This window comes from Mustela nigripes, chromosome 4 (assembly GCF_022355385.1).
Source record: "Mustela nigripes isolate SB6536 chromosome 4, MUSNIG.SB6536, whole genome shotgun sequence".
Lineage (NCBI taxonomy): Eukaryota > Metazoa > Chordata > Mammalia > Carnivora > Mustelidae > Mustela > Mustela nigripes.
In genome coordinates, this window is record NC_081560.1 from 168,430,122 (window position 1) to 168,448,147 (window position 18,026).

Genomic DNA, 18,026 nt, shown 5'->3' on the forward strand with positions numbered 1-18,026 from the left:
AAGACAAACCATAAAACAGACTCTTAACTATAAAGAACAAACAGATGGTTCCCATTCGGGAGCTGAGTGGGGGGAATGGTGAAATAAGTGATGGGAATTAGGATACTTATCTTGATGAGCACTGTGGAGTATATAGAATTGTTGAATCCCTATATTGTATTCCTGAAACTAACATAACACTATATGTTAACTAAACTGGACTTAAAATAAGAAAGAGAGAGAGGGGGAGGGAGGGAGAGAAGGAGGAAGGAAAGAAGGAAGGAAATTAAACAAACAAATAAGATTAAGCAAGGACTAGTGATAACTGTGTATTTAGTACCAAAGGTTATATTTTAATCTGATTCTATGCAGTTGAAATTTATTTTAAAAAGAAAAAAACTTCTTAGCAACTCATTGATCTTAATGTGAATGCCCCACCTCTAAGCCAGTGCAGAATGATACAGATTCAGAATAGATGTTTTATCAAAAAACAAAAACCAGGGGCACCTCAGTGGCTTAGTTGGTTAAGTATCTGCCTTCGGCTCAGGTCGTGATCCCAGGGTCCCAGGGACCAAACTGATCTCTCCTCTTGATTCATAGCTTAAGTCTTTGCACCAAGTTTTTTCCAAGGTTCTGCCTTCACTCGGACTCTTAACATTTTCTCTGCCTGGCAGTCTCTGTGCTTCCAATCTGTGCAGAAATACAGGGAGCCATAGGAGATGCCATCTCTTGGAGGGAGGAGCAATGGGTGGCTTTCCATAGATGTGGCACCTCGCCTGCTCCCCGCAGCCACTGTGGATGGCCACCAGGTTTGGACTGGTGTGGGAGGACTGGCCTGTCTCCAGCAAGCGTGTGACGAGAACAAAGAGGGGGCCTCCAGCAGTTGCCTCCTCAGTATGGCAGCCAGGTTGCTGTTGTCCTGCTATTTTCTCTGAACAGGCTATGGTGACTTCCCTGGTGAATATTAATGTCCCCCCCAAGTTAGGATGATTGGGCTGAAGCACCATCTGCAGAGCTGTGCCATGTTCGCAGGGCTTTTCAACAAGCCCAGACCAGAGGACCATTTCTTGGAGTGGTTTCCAGGTTCCTATAAGAATCTATCCTTCCCAGGATTACAGAGCTTGACTCCCCTAGCCATCAGACAGCAGAGCTGGGACTCACACTCAGGATTTCTCACCTTCCAATCCAGAGTTCTTCCTCTGACCCTTGATTCCTTTAGATCACCTGCACATGGAAAGGAACAAAAACTACTTTCTCAGTGCATGGATTTGTAAATATGAAGGGAAAAAAATGTGCTCAGAACAGAAATGAAATTAATTTCAAGTAACAAGAGCTTTTGAGCAATAGTAGTTACTCGGATTCAGAAAAAAAAAAATTCACAATCATATCATGATTGCAATGGAATAGAAAATTATTTTAAGGCAAAATAAATTGATCATGGGTACATCTCACATGAGTAGTTTCTGTTTGCAGTTGAAACTATGTATTAGGTGTGTATGTAGGCAGAGCACAGTGACCAAATTCAGAGTCCCTGCTCTCACTGAAGGTGTCAACCATTGGGAAAGACTGTTTTCATTTCTTATTTGTTATCTGAGTGTTGTGACTTGGGAACACCTCAGTGCTGTGGGACTGGAGGCTCAGTGCCAGGAAGGGACACTCTCTGAAAGGTTATCACAAACCTATTGTGGCTGTTGATGGAGAAGCTAATACCTTCCAACTTGGCCATGATCCCTGGCCCCATCTGACTTCTCTGTGTTTCCCTTATGATCCAGGTGACAACTGGTGGAAGAGCCAGCTACTACGTGTCCTATCGGAGAGAGGCCTTTGCCCAGATAAAGCTGCCCAAGTACTCCCTGCCCAAGGTATGTCCAAGCAGGGAGAGACTGCCATGTTGGACTGCAGGGAGGTTTGACCTCTGCCTGGGGAACAGCTGGCATTGAGCCTCACTTGCCACTGTGGGGCTCTGGCCTCTGCTGATGGCCCAGCCTGGGTTCTCTATTCTCTTCTCAGCGGGGCATGTAGGCAAGAGCTTTGATTCCCTGTCTCATACATCCTGTATAGTCTGGAGTCATTTCCCAGTGAAAGGAGAGCTATCACACAATCCCTTCTGGGAGTCCCTCCCTCATGCAAGGGCCTTACTGCCAAATAGAGGGACAGGTTCAGAAGGGCCCCGACAGGAGCCCAGACACTGTAGGTGTGTATGCACAAAGGTGCCCAGGTGAGTCTTGTGGAGTTCATGCTTCTCTCTACATTTTAATGCAAAATGTAAATGCACTGCCTATGTGTCTGCTCCCTTCTGCCATTATGAGTAATTAAAAAGGAATAATTTACTATAATGTTAATATCAAATGATGGCATTTTAACTCCTTTGTTGGAAAATCTTAAAACCTATCCTGTGGACTCCATCCCTTGTGAACAATGACTTCCTGGAGGAGAAGGATCCTAGAACCTCAGTCTAAACATGGACAGGATACAATTGCATTACCTAAAAAGGCTCCAAAAAAAGGCTAGGTTCTGGTTGGACACATAACAAATGTAATGTTGTAAAGCATCCGGTCTGTAAGCTGGTGCTGGGAAACAGCATGAAAGGCTGAATGACCACAGAGGTGGGAGGGATTATGGGACAAGAGGGTGGGTAATCGTCACCCCTGGTTGTTTCATTCATTCATTCATTCATTCATACATGCACACATAAATCCATTCATTTGTTTGCTCCTTCTTTTATTCAACTATTGAACTGTTCTTTCTCCTATTTCAGCTTTTACTCTGTGCCAGGCACTAAATTAAGCTCTATGGAGAGAGTACAAAAGAAGCCACAAATGGTCCCTGCCTTTGTGGAGCTTATATTCTGGTAGAGAAGAGAGACACTGAACAAGCAATTGTAGGTGTAGGGAGTGTTATAGGTATAGAAGTTCAAGGACCATTGTGACATAATGGGTGGAGCTTACCTATACAGATACGGAGGTCAAATTTCCTAAGAAAGTGAGATTTAAGATGATGTAAGAGGATTAAGGAGTTAACCCTGCAAACATGGGTTGGGAAACCAATAGAAAAGGCACACATAGGCCCTATTTTAAGAGAGAGAATATCCATTCAACAAACTAAACACCATCTCAAGAGGCTGGGTTGCAGAGAGAGGGGTAGAGAGGCTGAGGGGATGAGCAGGGACTGCATTAAGTCGCCCCAGGGGCCATGGGATCAACTCCTCATTTTCTCTCCCCTGTCTGTGACTGGCTGGTAAGGGACCATTCTATAACATCGTGGTTGCGGGATGTCCCCATCAGATGTTCTAAACCCAGGCAGGAAAGCATTTCTCTGCTAAGAAAAAAGGAGGATGGAGAAGTTAGTAATCAGGCTTTTTCTGAAGGAGAAAGACCTCTTGCAGTTCACTTGATGATTTCCACCTATTGGCTCAGGAGAAGTACTTCGAGAACTTTCCAAACCATATCCCCAGCATAAGGCCTTTTCTGTCTCTGCACTGTGTGCATATTTCATGTATTTTTAACCTTCCAAGATAAACAAACAGTTTGCTCCCCTGGGCAGTGTGGCTGCAGGTGGGGACAAATGAAGCCTGGGATTGATCACAACCCTGGAACACTCCATTAACGGTCAGCAACCCCATGGCAATTTATCGTGGCGGAGTACCATCCGCGAGGCCCCTTTTATAGAACTCCATCCAGAGCAGCTTCATTAATACGAGGGCTGCTGTGAAAATAGCTGGATGGTTATCGATCCCCTTTATTAGCCAGCATTGGCTCTGATTTTCCCCAGCCTAGGCCGAGGAGGTGAGGACAGAGAGGGTGGGAGTGTTTAAAAATGGAAATGGCTTTTAAGCAAGTAGTTGCTGTTCCAGGAGCTGCCTCTGCTGTTGGGCGTCTTGCTTACAAAAACAAGGAGAACCCCCCTGTCATCACTGCCCTCACACACCTCCTCCCAGCCTGTCTGTTCAGAACACGCTCCCCTGGGGTGCTCTGTGGCTCGGAGCGTTTTGCAGAGAATGAAATGAACACCATTAATAATGAGTGGCATTATTAGGAGTGGCAACCTTGTGCTGAGTCCTCCGTAACCAGTCCCTGGGCATGGGGGGAGGCAGGGAAGGGGCATGGAAGCCACGCACCAGCAGGGGGTGAGGGCACAAATGACCGAGAGCCGTGGTATAGCCTGGCTGAAAGGCAGTGGAGCTTCTGAGCAAGAAACCCTGAGCTTTCTTTCCAGCTCTGCCACTTGCTTATCCAGGAGCCCAGGTCTTTTTACCTGTGAAATGGGCATCATGATACCATTGAACTTTACTGAGCCCAGTGCTTCTGGAGAACAGCGAGATTTAAGAAATAACCAGCTCTTTTGTGTTCCTAGAAGTAGCTCACTATAAAAACCCACTCTTCCCCATGCCCCTCGCTAAGATACAGAAGCCTGCCTGTTTACCTTGGATAAGACCAAATTCTCATTCCTTATCTATAAATGGTTAACTGAACTCTTTGTCCCCACTGGGGGACAAACTGGACAAAATGCTGGCTAATTCAACTTTGGCTGGCTTTTCGCCTTCTCCCCACCCCAACCTCCGAACTTGGAGCCACTCTTGGGCGCTTAAGCAGGCACTAGAACTCAGGACAACCCCTATTAACAAGCCTTCTAAAAATCGGCTGACTAAGGAGGATGGTATCCTGTTCAATGGCCCCTCTCCCACCACTTGCTCACCCGGCTCCCCATATCCAGTTCTCTCTAGCCTTGTTTTACTTTCTCTCCATAAAAATAATTCTCCCCTGCCATCACCCTGAGGGACTTGAGGATAGCCAGAGTGTTCTCCCTGTTGCGATAGTCTTGCACATAAAGGCTCTCCCTACCTAAATCTGGGTTTGCTTTTAGTTGACAGTAGAAGATGTTTTATCCCATTTTGAATAATAAAAGGAAAGAGAGGGAAATATGCTTGAGAAAATTTATTATAATGATAATGACAGTGATATTAACCTTTTCTTTAATTTCCTTAGGACAATTTCCCTTAATTTTTACATTTCCCCAAATACTGATTTATCCTTCTTTGCTGTGTCACAGCCACACTTCTTAAAATGTTATCTGTAATTCTAATTTCTTTTGGTGCTTCCTATCTACACTTCAACTCACTGTCAGCTGTATTCTGGTCTCCCACACCCCTCTCTCCTATTCCACCAAAATCCTCTAGCCATTGCTACCAGGGAACACCTCCCAGCCAAATCGAATAAACATTTCTACAGCTTTTCTTTCTTTCTTTCCTTCCTTTCTTCTTTCTTTCTACCTTTCTGGAGCACTTGACACTGCTAGAAAAAAAAAAAAAATTCACACCTGATGCTCCTCCTCGTGGCATATTTTATTCTTTTTTTTTTTTTTTTAATGTTTAAAAAAACATTTCATTTCTAACTGCACATTTCATCTTTTTTTTTTTTTAAGATTTTATTTATTTATTTGACAGAGAGTGATCACAAGTAGGTAGAGAGGCAGGCGGGGGGAGGGGGGGAAGCAGGCTCCCTGCTGAGCAGAGAGCCTGATGTGGGGCTCGATCTCAGGACCCTGAGATCACAACCCGAGCCGAAGGCAGCGGCCCAACCCACTGAGCCACCAAGGCGCCCCGTGGCATATTTTATTCTAATTCACTTTTCTGATTCCCCTTCTCCTGCCACCCTTAAATGTTGATGATCCTAAGTTCTCCTGGTATTCTGCATGGTTCTTGGGTGACCTCATCCCTTCTCGTCATATCGGCGACATCTATGTTCACAGTCCCATCTCATACCTATTGAACCCTGGACTGCTTTTTCAAAGTACTTCCCCTGAAAAAAACCATTTTAAAACTCTAGACCTAAGCTCAGTATCTCTACCTTATATCATATCTCCAAAATTTCATCCCTTTCTTGTGTTTACTTACTCTACTCATTCATACAAAAACTTTTACTAGATATCCACCATGTGCTATGGATATTTAGTAAGTGCTAGAAATGCAGTGATACATAAGAAAGACACAGTGTCTGCTCTTTGGGAGCTTATGAGCTAATGAGAGAGACTGATGTAGAATAAATAATTACGCATATTAATTATGAGTATTTAATTATGATTGTATGAGCATGCTAATGAGAGAATTTTGTAGGTCACATACCTGACATATTAAAGATATGCCTTTTTCCTTTGTCGCCCTGTGGGTTCTGCTTCCCTGATATCTCACCAGTCCATTTCTTAGGGGTCTCATAGAAAACCTGCTTCCTTAGTCCAGGCCCTCATGTATCACTACTGAGATGTTGCAGCCACCTTGTAAGCCTTCCCCCTGCCCCACTGAAATCCACCTTGGACCCTGGGATCTCACAGTTAAGCTGGCCTAGTGTAGCCAAATCTTTGCACTGGGCAGTTCTAATTATCCCCTTTTCCTCCTCAAAATCTTGTGCTAGTTTTGTATTTCCTTCTGGGTAAAACTTAGGTGGGCCAATGCAGGGCCCCTTATGGTGGGGCCACTCTGTCCTCACCTCCCTCAGGGAAAAACTGCTTTCAAGCCAATCAGGTTTCACGCATTTTGATGGATGCCCCCTTGACCGCCCCCATCTATAAGCATTTGTACTCCCATCAGTACCCGTACCAGGGACCTTAGTCAGATTCACAGAAGGCAAGGAGGGCATGACATTCCCACCACCATTGGGCATCTGCTTGAGGTCATGTTATACATCTTGGTTTTCTCTGTATTTCTATTGTCTGGTGGATGGCAGATGCTGAATAGCGTGTGTTATAGTGAATGAAGTTACATTCAGTCCAGATTACATGAAATGTTTCGATCACAGGGAAGTGTTTTCACCATTGTTTACCTATGAAGTCTCACGTTAGGTTTGCAAAAGGCAACTATGATTCTTCCAACTTAATGGGAGGGTATGGGGGAGTGTTATTTATAATTGTTCTCCAAATAAAAACATGAGTGTGGTTATGTCTGATGCTGTCCAAATTCCAGTTTATTGAAGTGCCAACCAGAATTTCCTTACTGCTTTTCCCCCCTCTTCAGTCTCTCTCTTCATCACCCATCAGATCTCGCTCTGCTTGTTCTCAAGAGTAGCAAGCACATCTTCGTTTTCTTCGGAAGGAGGTGACATATGCTTTGGGGTTAGATTGAGGTTGCAGGATTCAAGAAATATGGTTTATTATCATTCAGCTCTCTATTAGACCAGTATACTGAAAATGAATCATTTGTTCTTGAAGGCATAATATTCTGGTTATTATTGGTTGATTCGTATTCAACTAGAAGATCTATTTGGAGAGAGGACACATAGCTCAGAGCTTTTTCAAGGAGTGATGACCCAGACTGCATGCACCTGACTTGTCTGGAAGGCTGGTCCAGATGGTGGGACTTAAGCCTTCCCAACCAGACACATTGACTCAGAACCTCAGGCAGTGGGACCTAGGAGTCTGCCTGCTTTTAAGATCTCCAGGTCATTTTGATGCATATTGAGTTATATTCCCACTGATAACAGAGTTCAGATAGTTTTGGGTTTAAATATTAGTAATGTCATTTATTAGCCAAGTGACTTAGGGAAATTAAGAACTTTTCAAGCCAACTTCCCAGGGTCCTGGTTGCTAGAGAGCACCCTGTCCCCTGAGCCTGCTGTACCTGTAAGTCAGGTGATACACCCCACAGGCACAACAAGCCTGGCTGCCTTCCATCCTGACCGTGCCCCAGTGTTTTCGGTTTTTTTTTCCCCCACTTCTTTTACATTAGTTTAGTCTAAAATAACTTAGCTCATTCATTTTTATAACCAAAACATCTGGGAAAAGCCCGGCATTTCTATTGCATTTTTAACAGGGTAAGTGAATTTAATCTGTATTTCCTGCAGCTGCTATTTCCCCTCCTACTGGGTTCTCGGGCTTTCATTCCACACCAACACAACACAATTTCATCACAGGGTTTTTAAGCGGAAGCCTTATTTCCATTTTCAAGCAGCTCAGTGGGATCCTGTAATTCTATAAGGTGTGTAAGCACAAATGAACTAGAGAGGTCTCAGTCAAAGCGACCTAGGGAGTTCAAGGCCAGACGATGAGATCTGGCAGATCCTCCAATAAAAAGAGCCAGAGCGCTTCTCACTTTTCCCACCTCCTTGTTGTCCAAATCGAATGAGCTTGCTCCTTCCAAAAAACGTCTTGGAGAAGTGCTCCACGGTTGTGAAATCCAGAAAGGATTTCAGCAATAAAAGAAGACAGTGCTACCCTCTTTTGTTGCTGAAATCCTTTCTGGGAAAGATTGGGCAAACAAAGTAAAAGCTAGACCAGGCCTGGTGATTTACTGTCAACTTCAGTTGCCTGAGCCCCTACTACAAGTGCTTGCCACCATGGTGACCAGGGTCTTCTGCCTTCTCGGGATGCCATTACTCTTTGGCGTATCTACCTGTGTAGTTACGCGTTTTTTAACTCTTACATTATGTCCAGCATTTGTTTGTCTGTGCCAACAGTTCCTCCAGACAGCATGAATTCCTTAGCAAAGGACTTGAGTTTGTGATCATCTTTGTATAGTGCCTAGCCATGTACGAAAACTGGCTTTTATAAACTCTTCTGAGTTGTGAACTGATTAGATTTGATTGTAGAAATGTCCTAGTCCAGGTATACAAACTAAAATGACTTCAGGGACCAGGGTGTTAACATGAATATGTAAGAGGCAGGTCATAAGAACATTTGGGCACTTAAGGCTGAGGCTTCCTGAGTGCTGACTTCATCTAAAAGACTACATCGTTCAGGTATTCGGTAGAGGCTATGATCAGACCAAACATTTGTGATTCCCATTCATCTCATGGGTCATAGGATTGCAACTTCCAATCCAGAGGCTTTCTCCCTCATATATATCCAGGTGGTTAGAAGCTCACAAGTAGGTTAGAGCCGTATGACGCGTTCAACACTTGGTTCTGCCACTTACTGGCTTTATAATGGGAAGCAAGTTGGCAAACCCCTGTGTACCATATTTTATTCCTCAGTAAAATGGGACTAATACTACCTCTATTGTAGAATTATTTGGATTTTTAACTGAAATAATACATTTAGATGACTTAGAATAGTGCTCAGATGGTAGCTATTTTTAGCGGTAGCCCAACCTCTTCAATACTTTGGTGAAAAAGTTGAAGCTCAGGGACATAGACACATTCTACACCATAGAGCTAACTTCTAGCTAAGACGCAGAACACTAAATTCAAGGTTGAGTTTCCTTTTTGGTATTGTCAGTGATTTTCAAATATTATTTTATTAGTGGAACCTCCCTCATTACTCCCCAAATTTCATGCAGAACTCTAGGATAAAACAGATTCAAGTGGTGCCCCTCTGGTTGAAACCAAGGTGGAAGCCAAAAGCCCTACCCACTGGCTCTGCCTCCCTGCCACCCTTCTTGCAAAGGATGACTCTGAAGATCCCAAAGAGAAGTTTTGCAGCCACTACACTAAAAAGTTTGAAAACATAAATGAAGATCTAAAGAAGGGATAAGCCCTGTCTTCTTTGCATGTGTGAGTTTCCTGCTGCAAGGCCGTATGTCTCCGTTAGTGCTAACACTAACTTTCAGATATAAAAATAAAAAATGAAAGTGGATGAATCCCTTGAAGCCATAGAAAATGATACCCACCAAAGCCCCTTACACCCATCTTACTGTCACTTAGCAAGGAACAAAAATCACAAAGCTCTTAATTTATAGCCTTGGTTTGACACAGAATTGTTTAACATTGCCTATAACTCAGGCTTTTTCTCCCCCATTCATAAGTCATGGTAATTACCCTGGGCCCCCATGGGCAGAGGGATATGGAGATCTGCTGCCTTATAGGTGTTCCATCTTCTTCCAGGACATGCACATCATCAGTACTGATGAGAACCAAGTGTTTGCAGCCGTTCAAGAATGGAACCAGAATGACACGTACAACCTCTACATCTCAGACACACGTGGCATCTACTTCACTCTGGCCATGGAGAACATTAAGAGTAGCCGAGGTCTAATGGGAAACATTATTATTGAATTGTATGAGGTAGGTAGCCAAGGTGGTCCTGCACCAGGGTCTGCCTCTCTTTTGCAGGAGTTTTAATGGGATAAACATGAGCATTGCAGTCAGCCAGTCCTCGGGCAGAAGGCAGCTATACCCTTTAGCAATTGTATGACTTTGGGCAAGGAACTTAGTTTCCCTATGCCTCCATCTCCTCACTCTTAAAAGGGGATTAAATATTTGCCAATGAGACGGTTGTGAGAATGAGAGAGAACATACGTAAAGCATCTAGTATGGTGGGTGACTCAGCAAACTTGAATAGATGGTGGCTGAAGTGGGCATTCTTCTGTGGATGAGCACGATGACGAGCCAGACACCCAAGTATTTGACCTACATGGGCTTGCTTGAGTCCCGTTCTCACTTCTACGGACTCTGAATGGAGGTACGTATCTATTAGTAGATCTTCAATTGTTTGGAAATTTACCTCTCGTGAACAAGTTTTACAGGAAAAGAAGAGTGAATATCAGTGTTGGGGATGAGGGTTTCCCCGAAATGCCACCACATGCCAACATCGGTGCAGGGTGAAGAACTGACCTTGACCTCCATTGAGTTGTTGTTTATTATGATCACTGTACTGAGTTTTCAGTTAATATTGAGGTTTTGTTTTTAAATGTGATCACCAGTTAAAGAATAATTTCTCTAGGAAACCAAGTGACTGCACAGAGGCACTAGAGAAAAACGAATTGTTTCAGTGACCCTAAAGCTGGGTCACTTTTTGTGTCTCTAGTGGCTGTGTATGACCTTTGATGGCCTGGCCACAGTCCTCGCCTTGTTGGGATGATGGATTAATTTGAGTAAAGGGGTGTATTTCTTTATCCAGCAGTTATCAGTGATTGATGGTCAACCCTACACCTGCTGTGCTGGTGGAGATCATTCATTCATGGAGGGAGGAGTTGTCTGTCATGAGTGGTACCCTCAGATGGTATGGTGAGCTGCTCCCTTACTAGTTTTCATCTTTGAGGAGTGGGAGCAGCTTTCAGAACAGAGGGATCAGTGTAGGGGTTCCTGCTTTATAGTGGTGTCTTCTGAGCAGTGCCTGGCAGTGTTCTAGTATCCCTGCACTGATGTCAAAGTTACTGAAGAGTAGTGAAAACATCAAGTTACTTTTTTAGGTAAGAGGACCACACAAAGGTCTGGGGGTGAATAGAAGTCTACTAAAAAAGAGAGAGAGAAGTGAATGGCACTGGGTATAAAACAAATCCAGTAGAAATACCGTAATTTCCTAGGAGGTTGTTGCCAAGTGCTGATTCCCTTAACAAGATTCCCATTTGGGAAATGGCCCAGATTTTTTCTTACAATTACAAAAACTGGTAAAGATGACTAAGGTACGTAAAGAGCTTTGGGAAGCTTAAATTTCCTTGACTCTAATCATACCTGGAGGCAGAAATATACTTTGTTATTGGGCAGTAAGTCACCTCTGGTGGAAGGTTTGGATGAAATGTTCCTGGGACTGAGGTCATTGCAACCAGGTTCCTGTTCTTATAAGTGAGGCTATAGAGATGAGAGGATTATTCATACTTCTGTGGTCAGACTTCAGGAGAACAGGATAGACATTTGCAGCAGATGACCTTTCAATTTAGAGATCCCTGTGTCTCTGACCTTGTTGATAAGGCAGGTGCATTTGGCACTGTGCTGTCCCTTTTGTAATAAAGAGTATGCTGGTTTACTGTGAATAGACACTCTGATCTGAACTGGAGCATCGATAAAAATGAAGAATGTGCCTGAATATATGTATATTTTGGTCTTGATCTAGCCAGTCTTGCATTCTTAGTCTTTTGGTGGAAAAATGCATGGTGCCATTTCATCTCTACAAAAGCAAGACAGACAACTTCTCTAAAACCAGTTCTTCTGTGTTTGTTCTTCATTTAATTTTATCAAGTTTCATTGTGTCCCTGCTTTGTGTTAAAGCCCATGAAGAAGGCAGGAGAGAGACTGATTCTTGCCCTGAGGAAGCTTGCAATCTAGTTTGTTGGGCTTTGAAGAAGTCGATGAACAAAGTTCCTTTTTTGACCTGCCCAGATTGGAGTCAGTTGAGAGAAAGAAAAAGAGTGAGACAAATGGAGATCCAATGTCAGTTTTAATACTTTGAAAAGTTATGTAGAAGCAGGTGGGCTTCCTAATCCTGCCTGCCAGACCTGGATGTACCCTTTTAGTCATATGCTTAAATAGCAAATCAAAAGCTCTCCTGTGGAAGCTTCTTCCTAGAACACCACTATGGTGGGGTACAGAGTATGTGTTCTTTGCGAGCAGATTCCCAAAATAGTGGACATGGGGATGAGTTGTATATGCCCAGTTCTTTTTTGCAATGTTACCAATCTGATCATCAGTCTTTTTGCCCTACAGAGGAAGAAGTGGAAGGTATTCCATATTTTAAGACCTGTGTGAGTCAAGAACTAGATGGATGGTGTGTTTTGTAAGACCTTGACCCAGCCAATATAATTGCATAGAATAGATGCTCATTAGGTACAAGAATGAGTGCCAGATAGGTGGTTGGAGTTCAGATTCTAGAAAGCATTTAACACCAAGAGAATAAATTGTATCTGGACACTCTCTAGACCATGACCATATTGAAGGCTTTTAGAGGGTGATGCTATTTTGCACCTGGAGATGCATTCTGTGATTTGGAGATAAAGCTGAATTTAATTGGTCTCTAGGGGTCATTGGTTTTAACCTCCTTCACTAGAGATTCTCATAGAAATTGAGATTGTGTACCATATGGCCAGTTATTGAAGAGACTATAATTTTTCTGGACTCTGAATGCCCTTGAGTAATGCAGCTGGGAAAACTAGTAAGCTTTCACATTCAATTCAACTAAATTAATACACTTCCATAGAGTGTGTTTTGTTTGATGAGATGAAGCTGGTGCGTGAGACTCACAATCTACTGGAAGGAAACATGACCCTTTTAGGGTAAGACAGTGATCACTGACTAACTTGTATTAAAGCTGTGACTTTCTGTGTTGTAGAATCAGTAAAGAGGAAGTTAATTCTAACTTGAGGAATTTGCGGGGGGTGGGAGGGACTTGAAGATGAATTGGCTTAAAGGATGAATTACTGGAGGGGCGCCTGGGTGGCTCAGTGGTTAAGCCGCTGCCTTCGGCTCAGGTCATGATCTCAGGGTCCTGGGATCGAGTCCCGCATCGGGCTCTCTGCTCAGCGGGGAGCCTGCTTCCTCCTCTCTCTCTCTGCCTGCCTCTCTGCCTACTTGTGATTTCTCTCTGTCAAATAAATAAATAAAATCTTAAAAAAAAAAAAAAAAAGGATGAATTACTGGAACTTGGGAGAAAGGCATGTCTGGTGGAATCCCAACGTGATACGAGAACTAGAGTCTGATGAGTAGATGCCCATTTTTATGGAATATTCAGTGACTTTCGGACACAGTGGGGATAAATATTGCAGAGATCCTAGTAAAGAGCTGGATTGAAGAATTGGGCATTTTCTGATGGGCTCATATTTCTCTCTCTTTTTCTCTTATATCTACATACCTAGAAAATGATATTGGCTGTATCATGCAGTACCCTACGCCAAGTTAATGTATAACTTTATAGTATGATGTGATAGAATATTATACCTGTTTAACCTTGCTGAAATGTCAGAGATGCTTTTAGGTCACACAGATGTGAATTGGCTTGGATGAGCACAACCACTTAAATCTACTTCCTAGTGTATCACTCCATCTTGCATGTGGCCTCCTCAAGCTTCTACTTGACCATGGGAAAGGGGCAAAGAAAATTAGAACTTACTTGAGAGTTCATCTTACAGTCTTGGCACCAAAAGACCTTGGAAACCATTGGATGGGAATCCACCACCACTGAACTCTCATTAAACTGAGTAAAGCAAAGACATTGTCTGTTTCCTGGTCTATTGGAATAGTCTCCTGCTATATAGAGTCCCTTCTCATTCTTCCTTTAATCCCCCTTTTTTTTTCTCATTGTGTTTTTTTATTAATTTTTTATTTTTTATAAACATATATTTTTATCCGCGGGGTACAGGTCTGTGAATCGCCAGGTTTACACACTTCACAGCACTCACCAAAGCACATACCCTCCCCAGTGTCCATAACCCCACCCCCCTTCTCCCAACCCCCCTCCCCCCAGCAACCCTCAGTTTGTTTTGTGAGATTAAGAGTCACTTATGGTTTGAATCCCTTTTTTCAAGTACAATAGTGACATGGCTGTAATTACATAATCAGGTGAGAAAATAATTCTTGAAGGCCAAATAATAATCTCTTTTTTAAGGTGTCAGAGACTGTTCCATCAAAACAAGTCTGATGAGGACAATGAATATAATCTATTATGTGTTTTCACCATTATTCTGTGAAACTCTTTTCACACAGAGCTTTATCGTGGTTTCTTCATATCACTAACTCCAACGTACATTTCTTCTTAGTTGCTTTCCACTGATAAATCAAGAAACAAATATTCTTTCCAACACCCTCAATTATATTATGGAAACATTCTCTGAGCTGCTGGTCAGGTGCATTTTCTTCAATATTTTCAAGGATATGAAGCACCCAACTCATACCTCATTATAATAATAACAACAGTGAATCAGGTAATGCCCAAAACCAGCGATGTTGACTAAATATATGAAGCCAACCACAGATGCACTTCTAAATGTTCCACCACCCACATTTTTTAAAAGTAGAATAAAAAGGTGAAGTTAATTGTAATAATATATTTTATTTAACCTAAGTATCTAAAATATTATCATTTTAGTATGTGCTCCATTTGAAAGATTACTAATGAGATCTTTTACATTTTTCTGTACTAAATCTCCAAATTCTGAGTGTATTTTATACTTCCTCCTCATCTCAATTCATATGCTAAATTTTCACCAGAGATACTTGATCAGTATTTACATTTCATAAAATTTACAGTAGAAAAAGTAGATTCACATACCCAAGTTATTCCAAACATATTAAAAGTTTGCCAATAATAGAATTGGGTATCAGTTTTTAAATTGAAGTTCAAATTGATTCAAATAAAATGCAGTTAAACTTCAGTTCCTTACTCCCACCGGCCACATTTCAAGTGCTCGGTAGCCATATGATGGGTAGGCCATAGTATTGGTTTGGATAACTCTAAATTTTATATATATATGTACATATACATATATATATATATATTTCAATCATTGATATCATTGATATATATATATGTATATATATAGTCAATCATAGGTCTCTCTATATATATAGTCTAAATTTTATATATAGTCAATCATTGATCTGTTGCCATATCTTTTTTTTTTTTAAAGATTTTATTTATCTACTTGACAGACAGAGATCACAAGCAGGCTGAAAGGCAGGCAGAGAGAGAGAGAGGAGGAAGCAGGCTCCCGCTGAGCAGAGAGCCCGATGCAGGGCTCGATCCCAGGACCCTGGGATCACGACCAGAGCCGAAGGCAGAGGCTTTAACCCACTGAGCCACCCAGGCTCCCCAATTGCCTTATCTTTTTGTGGCAGGTATCATTCTCCCTGGTGCCTATGAGAGCACAGCGAGTACAGAGAATTTAGTAACTTGGCTTAGATCACGGAGATAGTAAAATGGTAGAGCTATGTTTGAACCAGTCCATGTATATATGAATAAAAAGCCCAGGCTCTTCCCACTATGCATTTTTTAACATTAATTTTTTTAATTGAGGTCAAATTTATGTATAGTAAAATTTACCCTTTCTGTTATGCAGTCCTGTGAGTTTTGGTAGGGGTATGCAGTTGTGTAACTACCACTATAATAAACATAGAGAACTATCACCTCAAAATATTTCCTCTGATGACCTTTTTGTAGTCAACCACTCTCCCACACCAAATCACTGCCAGACCAGTCTGATTTCTTTCTCTCTCCTATTTTGTCTTTTCTGGATTTTCATGTGATTGGAATTATACAATATATAGTCTTTTGAGTTTGACTTCATTTACTTAGAATCAGGCATCTGAGAATCAACCATGTTGTTGAGTATCCGTAGACATTCCATTTTTGGTTTTTAATTGCTGAGTGGTATTCTATTATGTGGATGTGCCCTAGTTTGTTTCCTCATTCACCACTGAAGGACATTGAAGTTGTTTCCAGTTCTGTGTGACAATAAATAAAATGAATATAAACGTTCACATGAACACAAATTTTTCTTTCTCATGGGTAAATACCTAGGAGTATGATTGCTTTGTTGAATGTGAAAGGCTTTGTTTATAAAAAGCCACCAAGTTGTTACTAAAGTGATATTCTCATTTTGTATTCCCACCAAAGATGTATGAGAGTTCTGTTTGCTTCACATCTTCACCATCACTTGGTGTTATCAGGGGTGTGTGTGAGTGTGTGTGTGTGTGTGTGTGTGTCGCCACTGTGAGAGGAGCCTAGTCATGCCTTAGTGCCTTAGTGTGGATTTAATTTGAATTTCCTAATGACTACGTGGATCTCACTAGGATGGGTAAAATGAGATTCTCTGAATCATCCTTAGTGTTCTGGTTTCTTTGCCCATCTTAGCGATGTTCCCTTGCTTTCTCTATCTCTGTTTTTGCTCCACACCCTTGCTTTATCATGAACTCGAGTGACCCATCCTTGGCCAGATGGACAGCTGCATACAGACTCCACAGGGACATCTTTCCGAGACTCACCTTCATTGGTCCCTCACCACCGGTTCCACTCTAGGGACAGCCCAAGGGAGACCGTGGTAATTGCTTTTCTCAGCAGAGCTCTGGTTTCTTTGTCCTAAGGGCCCAGGAAGGTGAGCAGCAGATGCCCATGCCACCTGGACTCAGTGCTCTGCCAAGAGGCTGCTTTCAGCTTCCCTTCATACCTCAAATTGATTCCAGAAGGAAAGTGGGCCATGCAGACCTGTACTTGTGGGTGCCATCCCAAGCTGGTGCCCTTCTCTTTGAGCTGTGGGGCCCGCAGCTGCAAGCCATGCTTCTGATTTCAAACAACAGTAGGAGGAAACACAATCAGAGTTTATCAGATGCCTGGTACCTCCTTGGGTGGAAGAGTTAAAATGGGTGTCTCATTCTCTAACTGCTTCATATCGTATGCAGTGAGGCTCAGTAGTGTTTCATGATGCTTTTGCTTTAGAGACATACATGTGCTTCCATGTGCACACATGCATGGCTACCTGGGTATGGGTACTAGGTTGAGGCATACATAAGGTGCATTTTGTACTGGGGTTGCAGTCAAGAACTGTGAAAGCTGTTGGCCTAGGGCACACAGAAGCAAAGTGCCCTCTAAACTTACAGCCTATGTAAACATGATATGGATCCAAGAAGCAATATGGGTTTTGAGCAATCCGAATACAAATCAAAGTGTTCTGGTTCTCTTGGACTGGAGGGAGATGGCCGTGGCTCATATGCAACTTCAGGAGAAAGGCCTTCAGAGTTGCAGAAGGCTTCCTTGGAAATCTCTCCTTCCTGTGTCTTTTTAGACCCCATTTTCCAGATTTTGCTCTCAGAATATGTGGGGAATGCAAAAAATGCCCATCTGAGTGGTGTGGTGCTCAGGGAGAAAATATGGTAGTGACCATTCCGTTTGCCAAAGACACGCATCTGGAAGAACACAAGAGGCAGCTGAATGCCTAGTAATTCATGCCAGGAGGCATCCAGGGAGGAGGTAGTGGATGGGGGTGACAGGAGCCCCACAGACGCAGGCTCAGAAGTCTGAGTTGGACTTGTGTATATTTTCTCCTGGGAGAGAGACACCAAGGCCCTGGGTATGTTTTGGAGGGGACCAGTTGAGTCAGCGGAGAGAGTTCTCTAGAAACATTATCTGGTGGTCCAGCAGAAAATGTACCAGCTGTGTCTAAAGAAAATACCAAAAGGCCTCCATCAGACAGACAGTTTGAAAGAAATACAGATTCCATTCTCCGTGAGGAATAATCGGTAGTCAGGTTTAAGAGAAATGCTTCTGTGGTTAGTTTTAAAGACTGAGGTGATGAGAGAGCCTCAGAGACCCCAGATTACCGTAGAAGATCCCAGTCTTCCTGAAATGACACTGATTCAGGGTAGGGAGGGGTTTTCTGGGAAAGGACAGAACTCTGACACCAGTGCCCCCCCTCCTTG

General features: G+C 42.7%; 1 protein-coding gene across 2 annotated transcripts in view; it reads left to right on the top strand.

The window, feature by feature from the left end:
• The window catches only part of SORCS3 (sortilin related VPS10 domain containing receptor 3), a 586,552-nt gene that overhangs the window by 467,227 nt on the left and 101,299 nt on the right, over positions 1-18,026 (top strand). The window contains exons 8-9 of one of the 2 annotated variants that reach the window (XM_059398521.1): positions 1,752-1,841; positions 9,789-9,968. In XM_059398521.1, the coding sequence (XP_059254504.1) occupies positions 1,752-1,841; positions 9,789-9,968 (270 nt within the window). The remainder of the gene's footprint in view (positions 1-1,751; positions 1,842-9,788; positions 9,969-18,026) is intronic. The other variant, XM_059398522.1, reaches the window with a different exon arrangement.